General features: G+C 40.3%; 3 protein-coding genes across 5 annotated transcripts in view; 1 reads left to right on the top strand and 2 right to left on the bottom strand.

Moving 5' to 3' along the window:
• abl1 (c-abl oncogene 1, non-receptor tyrosine kinase) overlaps positions 1–8696 on the bottom strand; it is a 36523-nt gene extending 27827 nt beyond the window's left edge. The window contains exons 1-2 of one of the 2 annotated variants that reach the window (XM_078271715.1): positions 7959–8696; positions 6781–7164 (exon numbers count right to left, since the gene is read on the bottom strand). In XM_078271715.1, the coding sequence (XP_078127841.1) occupies positions 6781–6907 (127 nt within the window). In that variant the 5' untranslated portion in view covers positions 6908–7164; positions 7959–8696. The remainder of the gene's footprint in view (positions 1–6780; positions 7165–7958) is intronic. The other variant, XM_078271717.1, reaches the window with a different exon arrangement.
• A 438-nt stretch (positions 8697–9134) lies between these two features.
• exosc2 (exosome component 2) lies at positions 9135–14396 on the bottom strand. The gene is made up of 9 exons (XM_078272083.1): positions 13901–14396; positions 13255–13356; positions 13063–13108; positions 12835–12924; positions 12603–12668; positions 12442–12510; positions 11819–11995; positions 11519–11647; positions 9135–9562 (listed from the first exon to the last, which is right to left on the bottom strand). Exons 1-9 carry the CDS (start codon positions 14020–14022, stop codon positions 9482–9484), a joined length of 882 nt encoding a protein of 293 aa, XP_078128209.1. The 5' UTR covers positions 14023–14396; the 3' UTR covers positions 9135–9481.
• A 3775-nt stretch (positions 14397–18171) lies between these two features.
• Positions 18172–21810, top strand: part of ric1 (RIC1 homolog, RAB6A GEF complex partner 1) — a 40027-nt gene continuing 36388 nt past the window's right edge. For both annotated transcript variants that reach the window (XM_078271332.1, XM_078271334.1), the window contains exon 1: positions 18172–18819. In XM_078271332.1, coding sequence (XP_078127458.1) covers positions 18679–18819 — 141 coding nt within the window. In that variant the 5' untranslated portion in view covers positions 18172–18678. The remainder of the gene's footprint in view (positions 18820–21810) is intronic.

Below are 21810 nucleotides of genomic sequence, written 5' to 3' on the forward strand. Positions count from 1 at the left end.
CATATCACTAACGTCACCCATCGTGGACATGCTCTACATCCCAGCAGATTCTTTGTGTCACATTATATTTATTTGCAAACGCCAGTTTTCTTTACAACATTGGTAGGCTAATGCGGAGCATTTTAGTAAACACTGTATAGAAAAGCGCCGTCAGAGTGTGACTCGCTCCGAAACGTGTTTTAAACGTTTTTGTAGTGTTCCCCGGACACAAACCAGTGAGAGCCATTAAAAAGGAATCCCACAGTATTGCAGGTGAATGATGTAAACCCTTTGAAATAAAAGATTAGCCTATGAATTATAATTCTGTAAATGATGGTGCTGCAGCCTCAGAATGGGATTAGTAGGCCTAGTACTTTTTCGCCTGCAGTATTGCACCTAAATGAAATAGATTATATGTTCAATACCATTTCACCATTAATATTATACTTATGATTAAATGATATACACTATATTGGAATATACGCATTTACTCTAGCAGCAATTTTCTCCCATGCAAATTCTCTCTTTTGCAGCAGCCGCCGTTTTGCTTTTTTAATGAAATACATTTTCAAACTCGCTGTATGTGCACGAGTATTTCTGCCGACCCGTTTGTTTGTGGTTGTTACCATGGTGAATCGTAGTATCATGGCTCCATTCATGCTGCCTTTTTATTGTGGTGGTGCACGCGCTTAGCTCTGGGTCAACCTACTCTATCAGGGTAAATCAACTCAGACATCAGGGTTAAACCTCCTTCCTGAAACGGGCCCGACATCTAATATTTCTGTCATGATCACAAGGTTGGCTTCAGATGTGGACATTTATATGCTGCTGGAACACACTACCTAATGTAGTCTTATTAACTAGTTGTACGTGTTGTAATTAGATAGATGAAAATAGAGATAAGACAGAAAATGAGAGGAGAGAGAGATGGGGAGTAACATGCAACAAGGATCCCTAGCCAGACTTGAACTGGGAACTACCATGGACGGCGCCTTAACCCCTAGACCACCAAGACGCCCCCATGTTCACATATTTTCCACTTTTCCCTTTTATGTGCTCCACAGACATGCAAGTCAAATGGTTTGTTATTTAGTTGCCCATGTGTTTTCTGCCTTGTACATACTGCTCCGGCACCCTCGATGACCCTGAATAGTAATGAGCAAATAAAGACAATGAACAAGTGGGGTGTCATCTTCCTTCATCCCCACATTTTAATGTGCCTTGAATATACTGGAAGCTTTGCCAGGCTAGCCTCCAGGCGTCAAACACGGAAAAATTGCAGGGTAAAGCTTATGAGTAAGAAGGAAAGTCCTGTTGTGCCCATGCTGAAACCTATCCAAACAAGAAGCTATATGCCAAAGGTCTGTACATTTTCTGTAACCCAACGTGTTTGGCTGATGACCTTAGGTTGGCACAGTTCTCTTTTTGTTGTTTACAAAACAAAGTTGGCTGTAGTGACAATTTGAGTCAATGAAAGCAATCAGTAGCCAATCACATGCCAAAAACCGCTGTCTAAAAAACCCTTACACTGTATCCATTTGTTTCCAGTAGTGCAGTAGTTTTAGGGGGGCTTTACAGCTAATAGGTTAAGCTAAATAAAAGGCACATTTTCAGGAACAAAATGACTGAATAAACAGGGGACTACAAACTACTCTCTTGCAAACCTGATGTATTGAGAGTTCAGAACCTTGTTGCATGGTTTTGCATTAACAACTGCATAACTGAAAGATATCGGGAATGCTGGTAACACTTTATAATAAGGGTATAAATCATATACTTATGTAACGTTGCAGGGATCTATCATCATTCCTGTTGCTCACCATTAAGAAATGTCACAATGCCTTTATGTGATTAGTTCACACTTAATAGATCAAGTTAGACTTAAAAATAAGTTGAAGGAGGATGTTCTTTTTATTGTGGGTCTGTATCTCTGAATCATAGCTTATTGCTAAACACTTAACAGGAAATATGCATAGTTAATTTAATCTATTATACTTTGCTATCATGATCACTATGGGAAATTACACATTGGGTGAATATTATATACAAAGGGGCTTAATGTGAACACATTTATAAAAGTATTCTTTTTGAATGAAAATAAAATCTAGGTCACAGTTGCAATGTTCCCTAAAAAAACAAAAAAAAAAAACACATTTACACCCCTTAAGTAAATGTAACCACCAGGGGGTAAATTTCCCTTTAACCGTCAACAGCACAGCAATTACTAAGTTACCTCCGAATCAGACTATATTGTTGTGATCCTTTCTTTTGAACCCTACAACCTCCTCAGTCACCTTTTTCAGGGAATGGCAGGAAAACAAAGGCATCATTCCTTTGCTCAGCAAGTCCACCTCTAACATACTAAAATTAAGGGAGGAAGGCGCATATTTGATGGAACAAATTTCCCTTTACTGAGTGTAGTAACCAGATCAATCTCTGACTAAAGCAAATCTTATGCTGGCACTAATCATGCTTACAGCATATTTGTTTTAATTTTTCTATTTCAGTTAATCTACTTTTGGACTTGCACACCCAAAATGGCACTGTTGTGGCAGGGACAAGCTGCAGTAGAGTGTACAGATATAGTAATAACGGATGGCTACTTAACTGTGAAACTGATGTCAATTTGTAGTAGATATAAGTTACTCAACATCAGAAATGACCACAGTTTAACACACACAATGTAATCCAGAATGTATTTTTGTATCTACAAGTAAACATTATACACAAGACAAAATTAGACTGGAAAGAAGTGATCAAGTACGGTCTTCTGTTGTGCTTAGACCCGTTTCTTAAACAGGCCTGGTAACCTACTGCAGCTTGTAATCTAGTCCATGCTGGAAATACAGTGTGTGAGTTATGGTTCCAGAAATGTACTACCATGCTGAATCCTTATGATCTGTGGTAGCTAGCCAGTGAGATCATACCTTCCCACTGTACAGTACACAGAGGTGCCAAGAGCAGAAACAGGTCTTTGCTTGCCCTTCACTGCCTCCGTCTCTCACAGGCAGCTGCATGCAGAGGTCTGAACCTGCCTGCTGAGAAGCAGCATGGCGCTGGCTAGCCTACTGTTACCTGGCTAGGGCTCAACAGGAAGACAAATCATGTGTTGATATTGCCCTCCTGTTGCACTGACTCACATCCCCTCTCAGTCTAACCTGCTCATCACAGAAGGAAAACAAGGACACCCCGTGTCACTGACCCTTTGCCAAATTTCGATCCATTTACCGGCAAAGGCTTTCATTCTGTTTTTATGACCTTCCCTGTCCTCTCCCCCTCTGTGTTATGCAATACTTAGAGTCAGTGGAAAATATTCCCGCCAAGGCATTCACAGCCCTACAGACACATTTGGTAAACTTATCAGTTAGCTGAATGCATGGCATGCATCCGGTTCAATGGCAAGTGATAATTTGAAGAAGAAAAAAAGGTTACAGTTTAGCTCAATCTCTTTACTAATACGTTCATTTTTCTGAACTGGAACTTCTGAACAGTTGTCTGAAATGTTGCTCTGCATTGACAAATATATTTCTGTTTACCTCACCAACACTTTGCACTGATGTCTTGACATAAAAACGTTATGATCCACCTCCCCCCACTGAGTATTAACTCACTAAGCGTCACGGCTAAGGCATTTAAAAGACAAATCAAACTTCTTTTTTTTTTTTTTTTTGATTTATGGTAGAGAACAAACCTCCCTGTACATTGGTTATATTGTGCTGTGCTATTCTGGGCAATAAATGAAGACGTAAACCACCCTGAAGGCACTTTTATAAGCCAAAACTAGTAAATAACAAACAGTCGACTATAAAAACAAGAAGTGAAGTAACTGGTGATGATGATTATGATTGAAGCTGCTTTCTGTGCACTGCCATGCTTGCTTTAGAAAATGTCATTTGATTGGCATTAGACAGAACAAAAGTCTCTAATGAGGAAAGTAAACCAAAAAACAGACACTGCTTTATATGGCCATGGATTAAAAGATACACAATTGCCATCACCAGTTAAGACTATTTATCTATCTCAAGTGTGATATAGTGGATACTGGGTCATTGTTTTGAAAAGCATGGTGAGGCTCTGTGCCAGCAGCATGCTAGACTTCCCCAGAGGCAATAGAGATGCCCTGAGGAGTGTAGCATGGGCGTGATTCGCTCATTCAGGTAGGGCCCTGTTTCAGGTGTATCTGTGGCTACGATGGCTGTGTTCGAAATCATTAAACAATTGCAGGTATTGTGAGGAAATAATTAAAATTAACATGCTAAAGTGCCTTAATATGAAAATGACATTACTAAGAAGTTACATGTTTGTAACTGTGCTCGTGTCAATTGTGTGCGAGTATGCTTGAGTAGACAATCAATGGTGCTCTGTGCAATATGTGTGTATGCTTGCTTAGATCATTATCCTTACTGTTAACACATGATAAGCTGGTATTGACAGGTTACATCAGTATGGGACAGTGAAAAAGTACAAAATACCTAGACACAGGATGAGAGACAAAGGTTGTGAAACAACTGTTCTGAGTGTGGTCATGTGAGAAATCGTGTATAATTATCAAATAATCAATTAGTTAAAATTACTCTAATTAAATATAATTGCAGGTATGTATCGGATCTTGACTTCAGTTAGAAAAGACTGAAATGTGTGTAGAGAGGTCAGGGGGTCAAACTGCCGGTTGATTAGGTTAAGATATATCTAACTAGGAAGAGTTCACAAGGGGATGGAGAGCCTTTGACTGATAACATATACACATAAAGTAATGCATGTCTTCACACACAGAGCTGATATTAGAAGGGGAGGGTGTAGTAGACTGGTTGGAAGTACATTAAATTCCTCTTGAGTGGAAAATACCCGGGGAAAGGAAGAGAGGGAATCCTCCAGGGTGTCGACTTCTCCCATTGGATGGAACATTGTGTGCCAAGAGGCTAGGACTAGCCTGTGCACCAACAAAGAAGGGCCAAGTCTAAATCGCGGTTGCCTCCCACCTTAGTATTAGCCAATCAAATCAGTTTGCACTTTTCTATATAAACTCATGTAACCAGTATTCAGTATTCTTTTGGTGGGGGGCGAAAGAGTAACAGCACCCACTGACGGTGGCCTCTCAAACGGAAAGAATCCTTGTATACCATGTGTATACAAGTTCTATTATTATTATTCCATCTATAATAAAACACGTTAACTGAGAGAAATGTTGGTCTTCTGTCCTAACCGACCAATTGGACCCCATCAGTATCCTTTTATCTGGCAGCCACCTAAACACTCCCCGTTTGTGCAACGTATGATGGTCGTTTGCTCTCTAAAATCAATTGTATGGTACTTTTCTCAATGCATTCCTGTGTCTTATATGATGGTAAACAGGATATATTTTCATTTTGGGCTGTTGGTTGGACAAATAAATAATCTGAAGATGTCCTTTGGGGGTCTGGGAACTTCTTATGGCTTTCACTATTCTCTGATAAAAAGATAACAGGAGTTTTTAAAGAAAACAATCTGCAAATTAATCGATAACGCAAAATAATTGTTAGTTGCAGCCTGAATTCCGGACACAACCTGTATGTTCATTGCCACATCCAGAATATCTCATAGCGCTTTGTAGTACACACTACACACCATCCTGTACAAACACAGGAGGAGGCACTGTTGAGCTCTGCCACATTACAATACCTCCTTTACATTATTGGAGGGTTTCTTTAATGATGAATGTTTCTGACGTCAAAAGAACTATCCCTTTACACCCCTAAGGAATATCTCAAGGCTCAACAATACCATGTTTGGTATTTTATAATGGTGTTTTAAAAACAAAAAATATTCATCAGCTTACATTTTATTCAAAATAATGCCAAAATTATTGTTTATACAAAACAAAAGCCTTTTTAAACTTACTTTTTTTTAATATTCAAGAGCATGGTGTCTCTCTTATAAATTGGTAAATGTTTGAAAAAACACACAAAATTAAAGAAATGTTAAGATAGTTACATCGTAGCAGGTGTTACTGTCAACACGGCTGTAAACAAACTCCCAGATGAAACAGTTAAGTGTAATCAAAAGTCAACGGACAAAATACAATACAAAAGTTAGTTCTGTTAACATTTACTCTAATATCAGCAAATATCAATCAAAAGCAACTGGCATTTTTAACAGCATGCTTTTTAAAATAACAGGTATAGATTTGGTGTTTAGTAACTTTTACCTAGTACCAGAAACTAGTAAGTCATTCAAACAACATGACAGTTGATGTTCTGTAGAGAACACTGTATGACCCTCAGTGCGCCATCACATTGAGAGTAACTCATTTGTTTATCAGTTTACTATGCCAGAGACACCAAGTGAGCCAATACAACACCATAGTGGTTGCAGTGTACCGCACAAAAGCTTGATTAAAGACCACCTTGCTAGCAGCAGTAAGTCATGAGTTGTTGTGTTGTGTAGCATTACAAAACGAATCGCACTTTGTAGTAGTCAAGTGACAGACAGCCGATCACAATTCATTGGATTTCTAATTATGCATCTTTACATCTTCTGTGTATTGGTTTCTTGCCTTTTCACAACAGTGAATAAAACGTACAATGGTCAAACCAGTCTACTTGTTTTCATTATGTAATTTACTTTGTTGAAAAGTAATGTGGCAGACAGGCATCTTAGTATTTGATCCTTGGCCTGTGGCAGCATTTGATGCTGGAAAGGATGCAATGCTAGTCCCCGTCACTCTCATTAAACAAATGTATAGCACTAAGCAAACTGATTACAGTTTGACAAACAAATTTGCTGTCAGTGTCAAGTGACCTTAACAGAAATATTTGCTCTTACCATGCACAGCAAAAACGTTACAGGGATGGATCCCATGGCGTGATGACTCTCTCTTTCCACCCTTGATGAAGGCCGGCAGACTAGGTCTCCTCTGGTCCCCTACAAACTTCCCCGGCTGCTGCCCCATAAGGGCAGGGTGCCAGGCCGCAGCCGGGACTCTCCAAGCCGGACTCAGTTGCTCACCGTCCAACAGTTGGCCAACAGGCAGGGAGGGGGGTCAGAAGAAGACAGGAACCCCTTTCCCTGGCTCAGTCGGTCCTCTCCTGTAGTATGGGTGATGCGGGTCACCTATGCAGATCCGTATTTCTCCAGTATGTCTCTGTTTATCATGCATAAATAGATCCTGGGTGCTTCAGAGGTCAAAGAAAGGTATTTCAAAGTAATCTAAAGGGGGGGGGAAAACAAATCAAGAATCATTGATGATTTTGTTAAGAGCGATATAATAGTTTCAAACAGAAAAACTGCATCAAAACACTTTACAAATTGAACAAATGATCCTGGCTTGAATTTATATTGCAACCAACACCCTCACAATAGTGAGACTAATTAAACATGTGCATCCTAGATTTGAAATAACCATTGCAACTAATCCAAGCAATTTTTTTTTATTAGTTTCCGTGGCAAACAACTCACTATATGCTTAACTGAACTAAAAGTATGCTCGTTTGATTTGTAACTGTCCTACTTCAACTATGTTGTCAGTACACCTACATTACCTGTACTTCCTTCTGTAAACAACCCCATTTGACTGTGTTATATCTAGGATGTACGCCCACTAAATTACCTCTTTCTAATGCCAATCAAGCTCTTTAAATGACAAGCTAACATTGGTAAACCTCAGTATACTACAGACAACACAGATGACGATCAGGAAATTTAGCGTTGACGGGCGACAACAACAAAGTGCTTGATACAAAAATAATCATCAAAACATCGAGGACATACACAATTGTAAAACTATAAGATCACTGAACTGCACCAGAGCATTCATTATTGTTATCCATAAGGCCGTCCCTGTGCAACTATTTATTTTATTTTTTTTACACAACAGCAATGTCCAAAACATTAAATCATCAGCAATGAGCACTAAAGTGAAAATGACACACTTCTATCACATATCCCAAACGTGCACTGTAGTTAAAAACGTATGAAGTAAAGACAAGTGAACAGAAACTTACATAGAAACATTTATATTGTTGGTTAGCTGGCGACCTCAAGCTAATGTTAAAGGTAGCCATGGAGGCTAACTAACGTTAGCTGGTGGTATGCAGCGCCAGACCCTTAAATGCACATCGAGCACTCTACAGTTGGTTCTTGCTGTGTCCCTTTTAACACGCTGGTCATAAATGTCGGACAAGTGCATTCAAATGTCTCAAAAAAAAAAAAATCTGGTCACCACAATGAAATGCTTTGTAATTTGTCTTTTCAAAGCAAGAGTTTGTTTCAAACTTCCGTGTCCACTCTTCCCGTCTTGCGGTGTTTCTTCCCCTGTGGTACCCGGACTAAAGGCACTTCAATCAAGGAGGTGAAGAGAAATCGAGGAAACTGTACCGGCCAGAGACCGACGACTCTTTCTGCGAGCCCTTCCCTCTGTTTACGGTCGCCGAGCTCTTCGTTACTGTCCGCTCGGTTTGCGTACTTATTCATCGCTCTCACGTGAAAATCTGAGCAATAAACTTTGGCCGAGGAGTACTTGTGTCGCTGGTGCCGCCATACTTTACAGAAATATGTGGGTGGGGTTACGTCTGACGTCGCGTGCGTGCGTGGGCTAGTACAGGCCAGGGACCAGAGCAGAGGTTTTATTATGCTTGAAGTGCAGCAGGACAGAGCACTTCCAATTCCACTGAGAGGGCATACTCAGACAAAAAATAAGTTAAAGAAAACTTACCAACACCTGCTTTTCAAACCCTTTCACTTATAAAATTAGATGATATTGTGTTTTACAGGTACAACAGCTCCATTTCTGTTCTGTTGTACAGTACATGCAGCATGTTGTAAAAACAAAAACGATGACACTGTAAAGTACTGTGAATGTTTTTCACTGAGGTTTGTACAGTGATACTGATAAACCAATATAATTCAAATATATATATATATATATATATATATATATATATATATAATAAACAGTTGTGCTCTGGTTAGCATCACCACTTTCACCATACCATCTTAGTTAATCTACCATTTAATAGTGATAAGTCAATACTATCTTAATTAAAAAATAAACATTTTAAAGATTTGCTGTATACATCTCGGTACCGTTATTGCTAACAGGAAAATATTGCATACATTAACTAAAACCCCTTATAAAGACTTAAATTTCTAGACATTATTCAACAAAAGACTGAGAAACATTGATATTTATAGAAAATGTATTGCAACAACAGTTTTTTTTTATACAACACCACACATTATCAAAAGTGTTCCACTATACCTCTGTAAAACGTAAGAACAGCCGTTTTGTGATTTCTGAATGCTGCAGAACTAGGAGAAAATACCCATAGTTTCCATAAGCAGTCAAATAATAATCATCAGTTGTGTTACATAAAATACACTTGGAGCTGTTCAACAGGACTATCTCAATAACAATGGTTCTTTGAAAAAAGGCAAGTTCGATCCTCGGATAGGTGGTCAGTCCCTGACATAACTGATGGATGTGATCTGGGTTTTGTGATAGGGTCACAGTTAGGATTTCTGCTCTTTAACCTTCCTGTTCTAACAGCTTCTGTTGCGTCAACATTACAATCTCCTCCATCACTTCTGGTTTCAAGATGTCCTTGACCTACAGAGACAGCATAAAGCGGAGAATTATAAATCAATTATGTTGAAAAAAACAAACATATGGATCCTGTTAGACAATATTTACATAACAAAGGCTTTATTAACTAAATATAAGAAAAAAAATCCCACTAAGAAGAACCAGCAGAATTATACATAATCCATATTCATTCTCACATTTTTGAATGGAGTAATTTCTTCGAGATCTAAGCATTAATAGTAAACATATTTTGTTTGTTATGGCAAACCATAAAAGAAATCTTTGGCAATAATGTCTACTTCGGTGTACTATTAATTTGCAGCTTAAGAGGAGATTGCTCAAATAAAAATAAAACAACTGGGTTGGGCTTGGTTAGCCAGGGTTATTAGCAAGAGAGAAAACTTTGCAAACTAATGTCTACTTCAACAATTAACCGAAACTAAGTATTGTCCATGTAGTATGTGCCACGTAGATGCTTCAACAACAATACGGTGATAGCATAATTACTAAGATGCCGTTTTTATATAAGCACAATATTTATGAGACGCATTAGTGATTAAGTCATCAGTTCCCCGCCCAAAAGAGCAATGAAATCAACCATAGCTGGTCCACACTGTTTTAGAACAGAGTCAGAGTCAAAGGCTGAATCTCAATTCTCTATTTACCCTACCCCTTAGCCCTTGGCCCTTGGTTTGCGCGCTCCCGTGAGAGTAAGTGCTGTCCCAATACTCAGATTGGTCGAGGGGTAGGGCTAGGGGGAAGGGCTATATACACCTTGACGCCAAGTAAGAACGCGAGCTTACTTGAACAGCAAGGGCTATCCTGATTCATTGCGCAACAGGAAACATGGCTGCCAGGTCGACCAGAGAGATCCATAAATGTAAGTATTTTCGGCTTAAAGAATTGATTTAAAAATTACGACGGTCTCGTTTTGTGCTCTACAATCGCTAGCTTGCTATGCTAATGCTAAAGTTAACGTTAGCTACATTACTTATTTGCACAACAGTCCCGCATTTCTCTGCCTTGAATGGACTCCATGCATGTCTACAGTGTTAACTAAACTCCATTAGCAGCGAATTCCGTGTGATATCAGTGTATAACACTACCGTCTTGTATCCCACAGGGACGCAGGAGGAAACCCAGCAGCTGATCCACTTTCTGAAAACGAGCAGAAGTTTCTGCGTTCGTGTTGTAGCCATTCATTATTGTATTGGTACTGTATTATTGTAAACGTGTAATTCATTCCTGTTAATGCACCTGTACATTGTTGTTGGTTATGATACAGGACACTAATGAAGGAAATGGGGTATGAGGGGAAAGGTTACTGGCCAACAGGCATCAGACTGGGGTCTGGAATTTCAGAATAGCTGTAGTTTTTTGTTTGTTTGTGGACTTGTGTGTCTTTTGAGTTTTATACATTTGAGTGCTTTCTTTATATGTGTGTGACATGTAAGTTATGGTTCTAATAGCTTATAATGGTTCTGTAATATAACATTTTTATATAATGTTTTGCCTGTAGTGTTTTTTAGTGTACTTTATTGGGCAATAAAGACAGCTTTTTGTTAACAAAGAAAGTGTTTCTGAACATCAATGACATTCAAAACAGTGATAACTGAAACAGATATACAACACACCATGCAGTGTGTATACAAATATGTATTGCCAACAGACCTAAGTATGTATGATGATGTAACCAAGTGGCGTCCCATTTCATAGGGGTATGTTTTCACCCCTACCCCTCGTTTTTCTAGGGCCAAGGGCTAAGGGGTAATCGAGAAATGGGATTCAGCCAAAGTTAAGAACTGCTATCAACTCTTGCTGTAGTTTTCCTTTATGGCCACCAGATGTCACAATAAATCACAGAAAAAGTCCAATTGTGTAGGCAGTATCTTTTCATTGCTTTACATTTGAGAGACAGCAGGTGTAATTAAAAACAGTCCCATATTATAGTGCATCATATTGTATCTGATTGCTTCCTACCTGGTGTTGAACTGAGGATTCGTAGCAATAGAGAACACTGGTGTCATACAAAAGGACCTTATGTGCAGCCAAAGCCAGTAGGCAGTTTCTCAGCCGTGAAATCACTTCTCGATCTGACAGACCAACAGGCTGAAAGGGCAGAGACAAGAAATGCACAAACCAATAAGTTAACTATATACATGGAAATCGATTTCATTAGTCTCCTCCCTGCAGATTACTCACAAATTGTACTGTAAGAGTATCTAAACAAAACCTGGTTAACTGTTAACTTTTTAATATAAAGTACTTTTCTGTTCCCACCTCCAGGCTGGTATAGAAGCCCCCAGCCTCTTCATCCTGTTGTTCAGGAGTGGGATATAACCACACAAAGCCGTTATTCCCGAGGATGATTGATGCACCACATGGCAGGTTGTGGAAATGTGTTTTCTGCCTCTTGATCAGGGAAGGAGAAAGCTGCACCAGCACTCCTTGCCCCAACTGATAGCCAGATAAAATAGAAACAAGATATTAGGTCAAATTAGGAAAGTATTACTAGCTTATTACGGAGCAAAATCACTATGGTATTCTATCGGTGATAAACTGTGGAGAAATTATGAATTGCACTGCTTTTAAGCCTTGCTTTAAATGTACAGATCTTCTTATTTTATTATTCCAGAATTCAACCATTTTGTTGCTGCACTAATTACATTGTTAAAAATGAGAGATACACAGAAGTGGTTACATCCACAAAATGTGCATATTTTGGGAATTCCAAATTTTGCCCGCCACATATGTGATAGCACTGTCCACCCACAACTATGCCCTGGCCCTTTGTTTACACCCAGATTGAACCACAAACAGTGAGTCCCAGCGCAAACTGAAACATTTTTTGGGGGGTTTCATCACAGCTGTACTGTGTAATTGTGTACACTGACATAACTTACTTTTCCATACTTTAAACTACGGGTGTGCAGGGAAAGGGCTCCATCGGAGAACACAGACTGCACCTCGGCCTAAAAGCACAGGAAAAGAGCAACAAGAACATTATAATGGAGAATAATAAAATGGAGCAGCCGATGAAAGATTATAATAAACTGTAAGTTACACTTATGAGATCGCCCTCCTGAAGGTATTCTCTCATGGTGAGCTCATCTTCTGCTGATCGTCTCCTCTAACAGAGAAAATCAAATAAAAGATAAACAATAAATAAAACTTGGCCTTTAGCAAACTTCCCTGTCCTAAACCCATTTCCCCATCCTTTAGGACAATGCTAGATCAACTAACAGTGTAATACACAGAACACTTTTCCCAGGGAATCATGTTTTCTAGCATCTCACCAGCTCTCCTCCAGGCAGATTGACAGAGGACAACAGGAGGACAGAGTCCAGCCGTGAGTTGGTCTCCACTTTCCACCGTTTCTGTTGAACCTATACGTATTACAAAATAAACACACATATTGATAAATGTCTCACCAGCCAAAATGACAACAGCTTGTCGTAGCCATATATTTTTAGGATACATTTAAAATGTCAGACATCAGAAGAGATGTGGTGGCAGTGCCTTACCTCTGTGATTCTGCCAACCACCACATCTCCAACCTCACCGTTGAACCTGCAATTAAATAACATACCACTAAATTTAATCTACATAATTTCTGCAAAAGCTGCAGTACATAAAACGCACATGACAATCCAGTACAACTAATACACACTTGACTTTTTGACCGTAAATGTTTTAGTCTTAACTGAATACCTTACCTGGTCTTAAGTGGTCTGACACAGATCAGCTTGTCTACTCTCTGCACCTCTCCAGCAACTGAAGCTGTCAGCTTGTCTTCATCCACATAGGTACCATGACCCCTGTGGATAAATGGTGTATTGTGATGATAATTAGTAATATAGCCCAAAAGGGATGTGCCGAAGAAAAAGCTGGGTTTACTATGAGCACCAGATAGTGCTCACACAGTGACACAATCTTAAAGGACTCAATTATTATGTCGTTCCTGTTTAGAGTCCCTATCACAATTTCACTTACATTACATATTGTTTGTCAGCCAGAAAAGGTTGGATTTACACGGATCACAGACTAGACAGGTTGGTCTAAATCTTTCATAAAAGGGTAAACAGCTTAATCAATATTATTATGGTCAGAGAGTACAACCAGCTTAAACTCGCCCCCTTTTGAAAGGTAACTTTAATCTAGTGCAATCTGCATAATGATGACACTGATGATGATGATGATGATGAAGGTCACATTAAATCTACCTTATGGTAACACTACATTTTCCCAAGTGATCCCAACATCATCAAGCTACATTTAGTTGATTCCATGAAAACATGGTGTGGCACTGGCCACGATACACAGCAGCCGATCACACCACCAGTACACCGACCAAACGCTTACCTCATGAAGCCGGTGTCTGAAGTGATAACATCGCCGGGGACGACCAAATCTTTTCGTCCCAAAGCAGAAACTGATAGCGACATTGGCTTTTGAATAGTTGGTAATCTCATGTCAGCAGCCATGCTTCTGCCGAAATTCTTTGCTTCTGCTTTTGCGCCGTCTTCTTCTTCTTCTTCTTCTTCCTGTTTGGCAGTTAGCAAACAACTATGCGTATTCTACCGCCACCTACCGAAGTGAGCCCGAATGTTTTTTACCTAACGTTAGTAGTTTTAAAACAGCCTAATAACAAACCGTCTCTGTTAAAGATGTCAGGCGTTTTTTAGGCTACAACATGTTTTGTCCTCACTGTCCGCGAGCTGCCGGTCCCCTGAACACACACTTGACGTTAAAGATGTAACTTCAGGTTCAACCCAGGGTTTTCTGTACCACGAAGGAGGATTAGTTGTTATCGGGTTCAATCGCCGTGGTAACTCATGCTTAACACCTAACCTGCTCCCGAGATTAGAGATCAATGCACCGCCTACTGACCAATCAATACTCGGTTGATAACGGCGTCACCGAGGTGGAGCTCGGCGCGCAGAGAGAGAGAGAGAGAGAGAGAGAGAGAGAGAGAGAGAGAGAGAGAGAGAGAGAGAGAGAGAGAGAGAGAGAGAGAGAGAGAGAGAGAGAGAGAGAGAGAGAGAGAGAAAAGTTAAAACATTTAGAGACCGACAACCCCGTTAACATTCACTGATGGGTATCTTTATGAAATATTTAGATTTTTAAGCGGAGGGAATTACTTCAGCCGTGTGTTTCCAATACGCACATCGGTTAGAATTATGTTTTAATATTTTTTTATTTTCTCTCACGATCGCTTACCACTGCCAGGGTTTCAACTGAAATAATAGGCTAAAGCAACGACAGTTCATGGAAAGCAAAAGTGTAATTATGATCAGATCTTGTGCCTGACTGATGGGGAAGTGACCAGTGTAGTCTAGCTAATGTATAGCCTACTATTATAGTGGGTGTACTGTAGCCTACTGTATATTGGCCAGAATCTGCCTTTGTGGGAGGAAGGGGGCATATCATAGTAGGGGGGCCTGGGTGTCCTCCCCCAGGAAAGTTTTAAGCATCAACGACTTCATTTCCTGCATTCCGATACACTTTAATGCACCAATTTACGGTAAAAAAAAAAAAATATATATATATATATATATAGGCTACCTTATTCAGCCTATCGATGTTAAGAAAAAAGCACGGATGACAATTCAAAATGTATCAAAAATATAATGGAAAGTAGCCTATGTTGTTACGTGTCATTGGGCATTTTTAAGTGGGTAGCCTATATAGAAATCCTGGAGCTTACTATCACGTAGACTACACCACTGGAAGTGATATTGATAGGATACGCGTTGTGATTTACGTAACACAGCGTCAGCTTTTTTTGCCAGCTTTCCTTCCTGCATTTTGCCTGTAAAACGTGTTTGTGTTCTTCATATTTATGTAGAATTATAGTTTGCTCTTCTTGTTTAAAATATGCGGCTCTGGTAGATGTTTGCGATTGGTCGTGGTGCGCAAACACCGCCTCTTTTATGTGAACGCGCGCTGCTGGATTGGGAAACCCTGGGTTGATTGAACTAGTTGATAACCAGCGTCGTGACACAGGTTATTTTAGGGTTAGTGAAGCCGGGTAACTGAAAGAAATCCAGGACATGTTGATCTTGATTCGTATGTACAGGGGATCGTTTCAGAAAGCAGGTTTAGTGAAAACACTGAGTTTGTTAACCCTGAGATGAGGGAAACTCTGGGTTTTCTGTTTCATAAAGAGGTAACGTAACCTCAGAGTCTGTTACTATGGTAACTGAGCCTGTGACCCTAACCTGGGGCCCGTTCCAGGAAGGAGGTTTAACAAACTCTGAGTGTAACCCTGATGTCTGAATTGATTTACCCTGAGATGGGAAACTCTGAGTTTTCGGTTCCAGAACAGCTGATATGAGTTGGTTCAATCAACTCCGAGTAGCCTATGTTCATGCGCGTGCACCACCACAATAAAAAGGCAGCATGAATGGAGCCATGATACTACGATTCACCATGGTAACAACCAGAAACAAACGGGTCGGTGGAAATACTCCTGAGGCCTGTACTACGAAGCGAGATTTGGCGTTAACGCGCTAACTTCAGGTTCAACCCAGGGTTTTATGTACTACGAAGGTGGGTCACTTGTGATCGGGTTCAGTCGCCGTGGTAACTTATGCTGAACGCCTAACCTGGTCGGGAGCAGGTTAAGTTGGAGATCAGAGATCAACCGGTGTAAAAGCACCGCCTACTGACCAATCCATATTCGGTTGATGAAGATCAGGCGGAGCTCGGCGCGCAGAGAGAGACAGAAAGTTAAAACATTTAGAGACCTACAACCCCATTAGCATTCCCTGATGTGTATATTTATGAAATATATAGATTGTAATGGGAGGGAATTACATATCGGCTCGGCTTCTTGAGCCGTGTGTTGCCAATGCGCACATCAGTTTGAATTTTGTTTTTATATATTTTATTTGCTCTCACGATGGCTTCCCACTGCCAGGGTTGCAACTGAAATACTAGGCTAAAGCAACGACAGTTTATGGAAAGTGCACAAGTGTAGTTATGGTCAGATCTTGGTCCTGACTGATGGGAAGTGATATTAATAAGCGTTGTGATTTACGCATTTACAGCGTCGGCTATTTTTTTTGCCAGCTTTCCTTCCTGTTTTAGGAAGCAGCGCAACTGTATTGCGTTTTGCCTGCAAAACCGTGTCTGTGTTATTCATATTTATGTAGAATTATAATTTCCTCTTCTTATGTAAAATATGCGGCTCTGGTAGATGTTTGCGATTGGTCGTGCTGTGCAAACACCGCCTCTTATGTGAACGCGCGCGCCGCTGGATTGGGAGACCCTGGGTTGACTGAACTAGTTGTTAACCACCGTCGTGATACAGTTTATGCGGGACCGCGGGTGTTAGGTTAGGTGAAGCCGGGGAACTGAAAGAAATCCAGGACATGTTGATCTCGCTTCGTAGTACAGGCCTCTGCGCACAAACAACGAGTTTGAACATGTGTTAAAAAAGCAAGACAGCGGTTGCTGCTGCAACAGAGAGAGAATTGGTGTGGGAGAAAATTGCTGCTCGAGTCAATGCGTAAGCATTAACAGTGTATGCATTTCATATTTAATCATAGTTAACCTATAATATTACTGGTGAAAACTGGAATAGTATTACACCTATAATTTCATTTGGGTGCAATCCTGCGGGCGAAAAAGTAAGATAGGCCTACTACTATATCCCATTCTGAGGCTGCAGCACCATGATCATTAACAGAATTATAATTTATAATCATTTATTTCTTTTTAATGGCTCTCGCTGGTTTGTGTCCAGGGAACAACTACAAAAAAACCGATGTTAAAGCATGTCCACGATGGTGGATGTTAGTGATATGATGACGGATAAGGTATCTACATATCTGATGGACTGTGAAAAAATGTGGAAATGGAAATACACTGAAGCACAGAAGGGAGGGAACGGGATGAGGAGGAGGGAGGAGCGAGCTAGTCTTCGTTTTGTTTGAAAATACTTTGAACGTCAACAAGAAGTAACGTCACCCAACATCGCTTAGAGCACCTTTAATAAGACCAGTAACATATAAGAAATGGAAAATACTGTAATCAAGCGTCTTCTTCTTTTTCCTCTTCTTCCTCTACCACTATTGTCTTCTAGCGGCGTTAAATAGAAGAAGAAGAAGAAGAAGAAGAAGAAGAAGAAGAAGAAGAAGAAGAAGAAACTATTATTCGTTACATACAATTGTACCAATACGTATATATATATATATATACATCTATTCTATTCTCCATAGAAAACAGGAAAACGTCCCCAAGTTCATATATCTGCTCAATTCTCCGATCTTGGGCTTGCTTTGATCATTCCAGCCTTTTAGCCAGAACATGATGATTTGCCACACCATTTTAATCATGTTTTGTCTGACACGATTACAACGTATGAATGCATGAATTATGAATCACTTTACAAAAACTGACACAAACGATGATTGATTGAAATTGATTAGAGGTGAGAGACAAAATTATACTGTAACGTGACAGTGGATCTCTTCCCTGCATGATTTCTGAAGATATTCCATTAAATCGTTTTATTTTTACACCACCAGATGTCAGCGTCGAGCCACGTGGCCTACCATGGTTTCAGATAACGGAGTGCCGACGTCAGATGTCAACAGACACAAACGTCTCAGTCGTGGCCAATCAGCTTGGAGTCACAGACTCTTGTAAAGATGGCGACGGTGAGGCACAGAGGAGTGAAAACTGGACGCTTTACCGTTATTAAACACCGCTGGTCCAGACACCGTAAGAATTGACACGGCAGCGGGAGCGAAAGTGAATCGACCCATTTGTCAGCAGCAGCAAGCTGTTTAGTGCTGTGTGCTGTCGCTGCGGGCCTGGTTGCTTCTGTTTTCGGTTAGGCTGTCGTTGCCTTGGATAGCTCATTAGCTTCAAGTTGGAAAGCGAATGCTAACAGAGGGCTAGCTAGCGGTGTAGCTCCATCGGCTGATGGAAGGTCTCTGTACGGCATTCATGGATTTATAACCTGACCAGGGCGAACGCTGGACTGCATGTACCTTTTTTTTAAGTTTTCTTTTTTACGGAAACAGCGCCTATGACTCGCTTGGATTAAGCACTTTAGGGCGAATACGGGGCACCGACGATCTGGCATTGCGACACTGTTTGGAGTGTCGAGGCGGAGTGAGTTTGCCGTCATGTATTTTCTAACCGGCTGGCCCCGGAGGCTGCTTTGTCCGCTGAGGAGTGAAGAGGAGCCTTTCCACATCCAGCCCAGCTCCCAGAGGTTTTACTTTGCCGTGCTGTCAGAGACACAGCTCAGCATTTGGTTTAGTCGGGTAAGTGAAGTAGCATCGGTTCAGTCATGCTCATGAATCAGCTGCCCCGACAAAAACAATGCGTGGACTGCTACTTTCATTTTAGCTAACTTGAGCAGTACATACGCGGTTATCCTTGCTTCTCCGGCTACAACCACCATGATTTTATTTTTAAACAGTTTGAGCTACTGCGTAGCAATCTAGCTGTCTGTCCTTCATGTTTATTAAAATGATAGTTCATAAACATTGAGATCAACAATGATTTCATTAGTGATGATGAGCGAGCTGGAGGTTTTAACCTGAATGTGTTGGCAAACTGGGTCACCTACATACCTATTACATAGCTGACAGGTGACATTGTTACACATCATAAAAGTTTGAGTATATCCGTATACGTGTGCCACAAAGGCATATCTGAACGTGTGTCGTTACTCCCTCATTCATTACAAAGGCTTAGTGGCTTTTCATCCTCTCACCTGATGAAGGCTTTATGTTAGTCAGAGGGGAAAGTGTAAACTGGTTGAGTTTCTTGGCTACATTCGGTACTTGTAGTGACGTTTTCTATTCTTATCACCCTGCTTCAAAAGGCTCTTCAAGTTCAACGTTTTAAGTGATTATCAACGTGAGATTTTCAATCTTGTTCAAAACAAGTACTCACTGACCACATGTTGTGGTACTGTATGTTCTGTCAGGCAGCAGCTCAACACTAATTCAAGATCTGTTGAGCTGCCAGAGTTTAATGTCAATGTCAGCATATCATTTGATCCCTTTATTTTCACCAGCATAATACAGAAACAATGTCAACAACAATGTGTGGATTTTATTTTCTCTAAATGTCCCCCATCTGTGGACTTGCTCTCTTTTTCTATGTAGTCTTTTCAACAAGAGGATAGCTTTTTTATTTTTTTAGGTAATCCTGAGCAAAGGCCTTATTAGTGGGATGTAAGTCATGAATTAAACTGATACTACTTCACAGAGGTTTTCTGCTGAAACCGGTACCCTCACTAACGAAACTATACTATATACTATATATTGATCTCAATATGGCCCTGGAAGTTGCTGGTCTAGAGCCAAGGGACATGTGATGTTAGGTCCCTTTGCTTATAAACCTGTGATCCATGCTAGCAGAACAGAATTGTTGTGGTGTGAGCAGTGAGTTGATATTTAAGTCGGACATTAAGGAGATGTGCGGGACAGTGGCAGCTTCCACAGATGAGATCCTATTTTCAACATAGAGACCAAGATATTTTAAACTCACGACAAAGGATTTCCATTTGTTACCAGGAAACTCCTGTACCTAGAATGCAGAATGGCTCATGAAATCTTTGGTGATTTCCCATTCAACACTGTTTCTAGTGCCAGCACCAGCATCTGATGTAGTCCCTAGAAAAGTCCCTCCACTGTGAGCCCTGGGAACTTACACTACGCTCCCATCCTCATTTTTTGAATACACCAGATTCTGTTATGCTGATATGGAAGGGGAGGGGGCTATTTGATTTAATAACATGCAGTTGAGCACATTGTTTATAGCAGTCTGCGTTCCACACAGCTTGTATATTATTGAGGTATGGCAACAATGGATCAGGGTCACCGTATTTCCTGAGGCCCACACAGGATGTAACCATGTTTTTCTTCCCCTCTTTCTTAAGAACTTTGCCTGCCTGACCCCATGAGTATCAATGAGGCGTCCAGGAAATAGATTGTGTCAGGAATGTCGATTGAAGCAACTTCTTCCTCTTGACATGCACCTTTCACATCTGTTCTATCCATTATGTAATTTCAGTGCACTATCTAGCCCACGTCTACAATAGGGATGTAGTGGAGGGTTTTGCTTACACAATTTTCTCGAGAATTATATTTTCTACTTTTCTAAATACATTTCTTAAAGCAAACACATATGACAAGTTTAACCCTATATCAATACAATAACAAGATTGTGATATTTAATTAGATTAGTATGGTAATCGTGATATACCATCAATATAAAACATGTTTTTTAACATGTAAAGGTATTCTAAAAGTCAGGAAAATTATATTTCTGTCTGTCATGCTTCATATCATAGCATCTATCAATATAGATATTTTGCTACATATTTCTATTTATAAACACTTTAGCACGTTGCTCAGCTGATTTGGGGACTCAAGGTGATTGTAAAACGGCCATTTCCCCTCCCAGCTTGCTTGCCCCTGTTGTTTTCAGCCATCATTTTGCCACCAGGTCCAGGTCTATTCTCTTTAATCCCATCAATCCTCGACCGGTGCAGCCTGAGCCCAACTAGTTAAGTCGAGGCGTTATCACTTAATCCGTGTAGCGCAGTAGTTTAGCCTTGTAGTTGTTCTGTTCTGCCGCCCTGCCACAGTGTGGGAGCTCAGGCTCATGTCTAGGAATAAAGATATGGAGTTTGTTGATGGCAGTACACTGTTATGCAATAGTAGCTTCCTAGTTGGCTCTGGGTGCCTGCAAAAATTAGCAACTGTGCCTGCATGTGTGGTTGCGCGTTTGTAATTATTTATGGGATTACTACAGTTACACAAGCTGACTGCATGTAATTGTGGTGGAGCATGGGGAATTAGCAATGAAGGAGAAATACGTATACACTTGAGCCACTACTACCCTTCAAACCATTTCAGTTTTAGCTCAGTTGAAATGATGTATAGGCTACTGGTTGTTTATTTGAGATGTTGTCATGCAAACTCAGGTCCTTCAGTTTTTTTTCTGTTGGCAGGTCTACCTGTGTGTTAGTGGGCAACACACCTGTCTGCCTGCAGGGTTTGGGTGATGCAGTGAGTGACTTTTCCAAACCTGAACAATATCAATACATCCATCAACAACCAAAGTTATTGATGGATTATTTGACATTAACATTAATAAGCAAGAGTATTTCCTGATTATTTCCTTTGCCCTTTATATTTATCCAAACACACTTAATAACTGTCAACAAGTATTGGTTTAAATTTGAAAAGGTCAGTTGTAAAAATGATGACAAATGACAGGACTGACACAATGAAGGG

This window comes from Sander vitreus, chromosome 16 (assembly GCF_031162955.1).
Source record: "Sander vitreus isolate 19-12246 chromosome 16, sanVit1, whole genome shotgun sequence".
In the NCBI taxonomy this organism is placed as follows: domain Eukaryota; kingdom Metazoa; phylum Chordata; class Actinopteri; order Perciformes; family Percidae; genus Sander; species Sander vitreus.